This window comes from Macaca nemestrina, chromosome 20 (assembly GCF_043159975.1).
Source record: "Macaca nemestrina isolate mMacNem1 chromosome 20, mMacNem.hap1, whole genome shotgun sequence".
NCBI lineage: Eukaryota > Metazoa > Chordata > Mammalia > Primates > Cercopithecidae > Macaca > Macaca nemestrina.
In genome coordinates, this window is record NC_092144.1 from 67952055 (window position 1) to 67960897 (window position 8843).

At 48.1% G+C, this 8843-nt stretch overlaps 1 protein-coding gene across 7 annotated transcripts in view; it reads right to left on the minus strand.

Annotated features, from left to right (window-relative positions):
* LOC105488194 (zinc finger protein 418) overlaps positions 1-8620 on the minus strand; it is a 64923-nt gene extending 56303 nt beyond the window's left edge. For 6 of the 7 annotated variants that reach the window (XM_071088101.1, XM_071088098.1, XM_071088102.1 and 3 more), the window contains exons 1-3: positions 8379-8620; positions 4951-5080; positions 673-2919 (exon numbers count right to left, since the gene is read on the minus strand). In XM_071088101.1, the coding sequence (XP_070944202.1) occupies positions 1205-2919; positions 4951-5080; positions 8379-8411 (1878 nt within the window). In that variant the 5' untranslated portion in view covers positions 8412-8620 and the 3' untranslated portion in view covers positions 673-1204. The remainder of the gene's footprint in view (positions 1-672; positions 2920-4950; positions 5081-8378) is intronic. The other variant, XM_071088103.1, reaches the window with a different exon arrangement.
* Positions 8621-8843: the final 223 nt, after the last annotated feature.

The following is an 8843-nucleotide window of genomic DNA, read 5'->3' on the forward strand; positions in this document are numbered from 1 at the left end:
CTATGAAACTCTGGATATGAGGGCACATGGCTGCATTGCAGGATCTAGGGAACTGATTACCCTCAGCAGGACTGAGCAGAATGCAATATCCCTTGTAAAAGAGAGAAAAATCTCAGTTGATCTCAGAAGCACCAGAGGATGTCACAAACACTGTTCCCTTCTCAGGTTGATCTATAAACCCAGAAATTATTGGAGTATCTAGTCAACAAATAAGGACCACAAAGTTCTGGAGTCTTTGGAGGCCTTGGGCAGCCATGAAAACTATGCCACAAGTGAAGAGACAGTATATTCTGTCATCATACTGTCCCCTCTGGGGCACTCCAAGTCCAGTGATCCCAACAAAAGTTGTTTGCCCCTTTAGGACATCAGAACCCAGTTGTTTCTGAACCACCCCAAAGAGTAAATACAACTCTCAAGATTGAAGGAAGCTTAAACAATAAGGCCTTAGTCATTGCACAAATCAGAGCAATAAGAGGCAGAATGTTCTTCGGTTGGAACTTAAGAGGCTGAAAAATTCCACTTAAAGAATCTCATGAGACTCATAAGGTCCCTGAAAAAGGTAGTCCATCTTTTCAAGCTGACAGAAGACTCCTCTGGTCCAGTACTGAGACAGATCCATGGTCTCACTCATCAGAAATAAATGAGAAAGGAATGACAGCCAAGACTACTCACCAATTCCTCTGGCCAATGAAAGACAACCAAGGTTTACTTCCGGAACATCATGGGGTGAGTGAAAGATGCACGGTGAACACCTGCCTCGTGGCCGACATAGAATGGTTGCCAGATACCTGGCAGTCACATAAGTCTGGCAAGGGAACACGGCAGGGTGAAAAATGCCATGCAGCTCTAACATAATCGAGTTTATGCAGATGCTGGATGTATGTCATTCAATTTAGGCAGATGGCTCCCTCATAAGGCATCTCCTCCAGTGTTATGTTTTACAAGAAATAATATTTCCTGTATGTGTACAGTGTTTTCCTTAAGAGAACAATCTGTTATCCAATGAGAGAAGGCGGAAGGCTTTCTCACATTCGTCGCACTCAAGAGGCACTTCAGCAGAGGAAGCTCTTCTGTATGTAATAAAGCAACACTTCTGCATAAAGAATATCCCACGTTTGTCACACTCATAAGGTCCCGATCCAGTAAGAACCCTCTGATCAAGAGGATGCACAGAGATTTAGCTAAAGAATTTCCCAAATTTCTTTCACTTGTAAGGACTTTTTTCTGTGTGAACTCTCTGATGTCGAAGGAGAGAAGAGCTTCGATGAAATGATTTTCCACATTCGCTGCACCCATAAGGCCTTTCTCCAGTGTGAACTCTCCTGTGTTCAGTAAGACTGAACGTTTCAGCAAAGGATTTCCCACATTCACTGCACTCATAAGGCTTTCCTCGAGTATGAAGTCTCTGATGTTTAAAATGCGCAGATCTTCGAGTAAATGTTTTTCCACATTCACTGCATTCATAAGGCCTTTCTCCAGTGTGAACTCTCCTGTGTTCAAGGAGACTGGAGAAGAATTTCCCACATTCTCTGCACTCATAAGGTCTTTCTGCAGTGTGAATTTTCTGATGTCGAAGGAGGGAAGAGCTCTGATGAAATGACTTTCCACATTCTCCACACTCATAAGGCCTTTCTCCAGTATGAACTCTCCTATGTCGAAGAAGGGAACAGCTTTGAGGAAATGATTTCCCACATTCACTGCACTCAAACGGTTTTTCTCCAGTGTGAACTCTCTGATGAACACGAAACCCAGAGCTGTCTAGAAATGATTTCCCACATTCATTACATTCATATGGCCTTTCTCCAGTGTGAACTCTCTGGTGTTCAATGAGGTGGGACTTGCCCCTAAATAATTTCCTACAGTCTCTACACTCGTAAGGCCTTTCTCCAGTGTGGCTTCGCTGATGCTGAATGAGGTTGCCCTTTCGACTAAAAGATTTCCCACATTCTCCACACTCATAAGGTCTTTCTCCAGTGTGACCTCGCTGATGGTTCCTAAGGTGTCCCTTTCGACTAAAAGATTTCCCACATTCTCCACACTCATAAGGTCTTTCTCTAGTGTGAACTCGATGATGTTCAGTGAGGGTGCCCTTTTGACTAAAACATTTTCCACATTCTTCACACTCATAAGGTCTTTCACTAGTGTGACCTCGTTGATGTTGAATCAGATTGCCCTTTTGAGTAAAACATTTCCCACATTCTTCACACTCATAAGGTCTTTCTCCAGTGTGAACTCGTTGATGTTTAATGAGGGTGCCATTTTGACTAAAAGATTTCCCACATTCTCCACACTCATAAGGTCTTTCTCCAGTATGAACCCGTTGATGCTGAACAAGGCTGCCCTTATGACTAAAAGATTTCCCACATTCTCCACATTCATAAGGTCTTTTCCCAGTATGAACTCTCTGATGATTACTGAAGCTATCATATTTGATAAAGGATTTCCCACATTCGCAGCAATAACATTCTTCTCTAGGGAGAAGTCTCTGCTGTTGAACAAGTATGTGTTTGGTGCCAGAATGTTTCATGCATTCTCCAGAGCTGTAATGAGTATTTCCCCCCTGAAAGGGAGACTCACACTCAGGTTTGCTGTTTGACTTCTCCCCAGTGTGAGTGGCCTCCTGCTGCAGTAATCCTGAGCTGAGCAAAAAGTCCTTCCCACTCTGAATGAAGACAGATGACTCCTCTGACACATGGAACTTACACCTCTTCACAAACAATGCTTCTTCAACACTGCTTCTATAGGGTTTCTCTCCAAGGTACTGATTCTGGTGCTGATGGTTTGAACTATCATACAATTTATTCCCCCAATCCTCACACCTGTGCAGTTTCTGCTTGTGATGTGTCCCCTGATGATCTGCCAAGTGCAAAATGTTCCGCTTAGAAGGTGCCTCCTCATCTTCCGATCCACACCAATAACCTGAAAGCAAGAAAATGCTGATGAGTTCAAGTTAACTCTGGTGGGAAGGCACAGCCCAACCACAAGCGTGTCTGACAAACCGAGGAATTACTCCATGGAAATATTTGCAGGAACAGAATGAATGTTGGCTTCACGTGGAAGATGAGGCTATCATTAACGGGCTATAAAGGTCACAGAATGTAGGCACCGTGATATGAAGGGCATAAGCATACATGAACACAGAGAACTGAGCCAGGGTCTACAATTCTTTTTTTTTTTTTTTTGCTTCTTGAGAGACAGGGTCCCACTCTGTGATCCAGCATGGAGTGCAGTGGGATAATCTCTGTCTCCTGGGCTCAGGTGATCCTCCCACCTCAGCCTCCACAGTAGCTGGGACCACAGGCACATGCCAATATGCCCAGCTACTTTTTGTTGAGGTGGGGTTTCGCCTTGTTGCCCAGGCTGGTCTCAAACTCCTGGGTTCAAGAAATCCGTCCACATCGGCCTCCTAAAGTCCTAGGATTACAGGTGTACGCCAATGTGCCTGGTGTACAACTCTTTCCTTTGCAAACCACTTGTCTGCAGGAAATTATCTGATGACATGTTAATGCTATATAGAAGGCTATGTCCAGGCCTAACAAAATGATTACAAGACAACAGCTCTTGCTCAGAGCAGTTTAACAATTTGTATACACTTGCTAATACACAATGTGTATGCCAGTATTGGACAGCACTTCGGAAGGAAACATGAGAAAATAAATGGTTGAGATGTGGAGTCCAAAGACTTGAAGATCATTGGGGGATGGATATCAGAGTACAAGTGACAAGGTGTACAACCGACAAATTCGAGGCTCTCAAGAATGCAGAAGAAAAGACAGAAATAGTGAGTGCCTACTGGCCACAAAAATATTAGTCAAATAGAATAGGTTTCTGATATGATTTGCCTAAAATCTCAAACTCATGCCCTCCCACCAGGTGCCACTCCTCAGCGACAGGTTCCCTCTCAGCACATCACGCTGAGTCTGGATTCAGTTGCCTCTTCTGGAGCACTGAGGACTCTCCATCCCACCACCAAGACGATGAAGTACATGGAACCTGGATGACATAAGTACTAAGGCAAAGATAGGGCAGAACTGGGGCAACTAGCCTCTGTGGCAGCAAATACTGATAAGCCAGGAAGGCCATTTGCGCCTGATTAAACTGAAATGCTGGCTGGTCACAAAGGCCACATCACTGGATTCCCTATCCTCTTCCTCTTGCCAATATGTGCTGGGTAGTTTTCAGCAACAGTGGCTCTAAACATGACAACACACAGGAAAGAAAACTAATTACTAAAAACAGAATTTCTAAGGAGGGTCTTGCCTTTGGTCTATGTAGGCAGTGACAATATGAGTGATGGCAATTCCTGCCGCAGGCAGGCATCAAGTAATGTCAGCCAAAGGAAGGAAGTAGAACCTAGACACACAGGAGTCTCAGATGTGGACCAAGTTAAACAGCAACGAGGGGACAAGCAAGGTGAAATGCATTAGATTGATTACGAGACACCTGACTCTGACTCCTTCCCTGAGAGTCTGCAGCAAAGCAGGTATTGGGACTGCTCAGAAGGTAGTACACAAACCTCAGACTTATGAACCACAAAACCTACCCAGAGAAGTAGAGAAGGAAGCTGTGCCCAGGGTCCCGATATGATGAAAACAGTCTTGCCAATGGGAAAAAAAGGGAAGGGCAGAGACTTATTCAAGAAATAGGGGAGCTGTAATCCCAGCACTTTGGGAGGCCGAGACGGGCAGATCACGAGGTCAGGAGATCGAGACCATCCTGGCTAACACGGTGAAACCCCGTCTGTACTAAAAAAAAAACAAAAAACTAGCCGGGCGAGGTGGCGGGCGCCTGTAGTCCCAGCTACTCGGGAGGCTGAGGCAAGAGAATGGCCTGAACCTGGGAGGCGGAGCTTGCAGTGAGCTGAGATCCGGCCACTGCACTCCAGCCTGGGCGACAGAGCGAGACTCCGTCTCAAAAAAAAAAAAATAGGGGAGGGTGTGAGGAACTTACCCAGGGAGGATATAAGTACCCAGTTCTCCAGCATCACATCATGGTAAAGGCATCTCTGAACCTCACTAAGGAGACTCCATTCTTCCTGGGAAAAGTTCACAGCCACGTCTTCAAATGCCACAGTGCCCTGCTATGATGGTAACAGATGAAACCACAAACAGTTCCTATGCTGAGGTACCACAATCCACCTCTCCCATATCCCCACCCCCTTGCCCCTCCTCCTCCCAAGATCCTCAGCACAGAGGAGAGACTAGTCCACCGGTGCCTTTGTCTCTTTGTGAGCCCACAGGTCACTCAGTATAGCCATCAGCAATTAAGAAGTAGGAGGAAAATAGGGATCTATGCTGCACTTTTTTTTTTTTTGAGACGGAGTCTTGCTCTGTCACCCAGGCTGGAGTGCAGTGGCATGACCTCGGCTCACTGCAACCTCTGCCTCCTGGGTTCAAGCAATTCTCTGCCTCAGCCTCCCGAGTAGCTGGGATTACAGGCACCCACCACAACTTCTGGCTCATTTTTGTATTTTTAGTAGAGACAGGGTTTCACCATCTTGGCCAGGCTGGTCTTGAATTCCTGACCTCATGATCCACCGCCTCGGCCTCCCAAAGTGTTGGGATTACAGGCATGAGCCACTGCACCTGGCTATGCTGTGCTCTTAACATAAAAGGGTCCACCCCCTCCTGACAGCCAATGCCTCTGGTATATCCGAGCTCACATAAAGCCCAATGCAGTTGCCTGAGTCCATTAGACATACTCCCTCTCTAAATACACATCCTTCTTTTTTTTCTGAGACAGAGTCTTACTCTTGTTGCCCAAGCTGGAGTGCAGTGGTGGGATCTCAGCTCACTGCAACCTCCACCTCCCGGGTTCAAGCGATTCTCCTGCCTCAGCCTCCCAAGTAACTGGGATTACAGGCACCTGCCACCACACCTGGCTAATTTTTGTATTTTTAGTAGAAATAGGGTTTCACCATGTTGGCTAAGCTGATCTCAGGTGATCTACCCGCCTCGGCCTCCCAAAGTGCTGGTATTATAGGCATGAGCCACCACACCCAGCCTTACACATTATTCTTTAGACACAGGCACATGCCATGGCCACCCCAACGTGACATCCCCCAACCATCAGCCTCTTTTGAGCCTTAACACAAATTATAGTTTTGGTTTATTTTAGTTAGGTTCTCCTTTGGTCGCCCAAGCTGGAGGGGAGTAGTGTGATCATGGCTCATGGAAACTTCTTTTTTTTTTTTTTTTTTTTTTGAGACGGAGTCTTATGCTGTCGCCCAGGTTGGAGTGCAGTGGCGCAATCTCGGCTCACTGCAAGCTCCGCCTCCTGGGTTTACGCCATTCTCCTGCCTCAGCCTCCTGAATAGCTGGGACTACAGGCGCCCGCCACCGCGCCCGGCTAATTTTTTTTTGTATTTTTAGTAGAGACGGGGTTTCACTGTGGTCTCGATCTCCTGACCTTGTGATCCGCCCGCCTCGGCCTCCCAAAGTGCTGGGATTACAGGCGTGAGCCACCGCGCCCGGCCTGGCTCATGGAAACTTCAAACCCTTTTTTCCCAGGCCTCAGCCTTCTGTGGAGATGGGATCTTAACATGTGCAACATCAACCACTTTCTTTTAAGAGATGGGGTCTTGCTAACTTGCCCAGGCTGATCTCAAACTCCTGGCATCAAGCAATTCTCCCACCTCAGCCTCCCAAAGTGCTGGGATTACAGCACAAGCCTTGAAGCCTGGTCAACAACTTAAAGTATTTTAATCCCCTTCTTTTCCTTCTACTGCTCTGAGTGGGATTCACCCCTTAGGGTTATAGTGTTGGGGAAACAACTGATACCTGAGAGTACAGATGCCATTAACAGCAATTTCAAAATCAAATAACTCACAGCCTGGCAGACAGGGCCACATGGGGGTGCACTGTGGACAGCAGAGGGAAACCAGGGACTGTGTTATGCACACTTTGTAGGATGAAGAGGGTGTGACAGCCCCTGATTTCTCAAGAGGGTTCCACTGACTTGCTTAAATAATTCTGAGTAGAAATGGAATTGAAACCCAGAACAAAGTATAATAATCAGAAACTGCCTGATCCCTTAATGAAAAGGGTTGTTAGGCCAGGATATATTATCCAATAGAACAGAGTAGGAAGGGGGTTTGCGCTCAGGCCATTTGAGGTCATGCAGTATCACCACACATCAAGGTGGCCCATCACATTGGGCTTTCATTTTTGGCCTTATGCCACAATGTGGCTGAGAGAATTCACAGTATGCTTGGCAAATTCAAACAGGATTCAATATTACCACAGAATTCTCATGGTTCCCAATAGCAATGCAGTTCCCAAGTCATTCTGTGAAAGCCTTCTTGCATGGCTCCACACCCCCACAGAACCAGGTGTGGCTTTAGATATCCATGGCCGTATTCCAGGATATCACAAGCTAGAGAACATGTGAATGGAGAATAAGGCCAGTGAGGGAATGGAACACCCTCCAGTTCCCTCTGTAGGGTTTTTTTTTTTTTTTTTTTGCCAGAGTTTCGTCTTGTTGCCCAGGCTGGAGTGCAATGGCTCACCGCAACCTCTGCCTCCCGAGTTCAAGCAATTCTGCCTCTGCCTCCCAGGAGCTGGGATTACAGACATGCGCCACCACGCCCGGCTACTTTTGTATTTTTGTTAGAGACGGGGTTTCTCCATGTTGGTCAGGTTGGTCTCGAACTCCCGCCCTCAGGTGATCCGCCCGCCTGGGCCTCCCAAAGTGCTGGGATTACAGGTGTGAGCCACCTCACCTGGCCCCCTCAGTGGGTTCTTTAAGTGCTTCTGCAGCCAGGAGTGTCTGAGGAGAAGGCAGACATTACAAGGGGGATCTGATAAGCTCAGGTCTCCTTGAACCTGTTCTTATCGCTGGAGCCAGGTGACCTCGGAGTGGTTGTCTGACCTGCGTGTCTCAGTGCAAAATATCATCTCTACCACCTATGTGATCTATCAACAAAGGAGTCAACCTCCCAGAACCCCAAGGTCCTCATTCCCTCTACTTTGTTCTTCCTTTGGCCTTTGGGAAACACTAAAAGCCTGGACTTGGATCGCATCCCTCCTTTCTTCGAAACTCTCCATGGCTTCTAGCGTCTTCACAGTGAATACACAGCCCCCAGCCCGCTCTTCCAAGAGAAGCTTCGCCTCACATATCGTTCCCTACGGGCGCCTGTGGACCCCCGGTTCCATCCTCCCGGGTCCGTTCAACTCCAGGCCATTGCCCGCGCCGGTCCCTGTGCCTGTCGCTCTCCCCACCGCTTCCCATAGATGTCAGAAACAGGGACCTCTCCCGCGAACGCCTCAGTATCCCGACGCCGGGTCCGGGCTGCAGACCTGTGAACAGTCGCCGCTCCCTCGCTGCTTTAGGACTCGGGTTAGGATGAGGTGGCCTGAGAGCAGGGAAGGCAGAATTACCTGAGCCGGGAGCCTCAGTGCGGCCGCCGCCATCCGAGTACGTGGGGAAAGCACGGCCGGGAGAGGCGGGCGCCGTTACGGGGCCTACGATCCGCCTCTGTGCAGCGAGAAGGACTCTTCTCCAACTTCTGGGTTCAGACACCGCGGTTCGGACCCACAGCTCCAGCGCCTCTCACCTCACGAACCGCACACACGCCCCCAACATTAACCAAAATGGCCGCTACCAGTGAACGCTGAGATCCCGCCACTACGTTACGTGCGCACCCAGAAACGCCTTTATTCTGAGCCCTTACTGGTTCTGTAGCGCTGTCATTCAATGTAGAGCTTTCTGGGTAATGTAGTTCCCCAGGTTCCAAGGTAGTAAAGCTGCCGCTTCCCAAAGGCGCTTCTGCAGAGAAGTCCCAGCTCCACCTCAGGGGGCTCATTAAAGCGCGCATCCTTTTAGGGCAGAGGATGGTCTCGCCC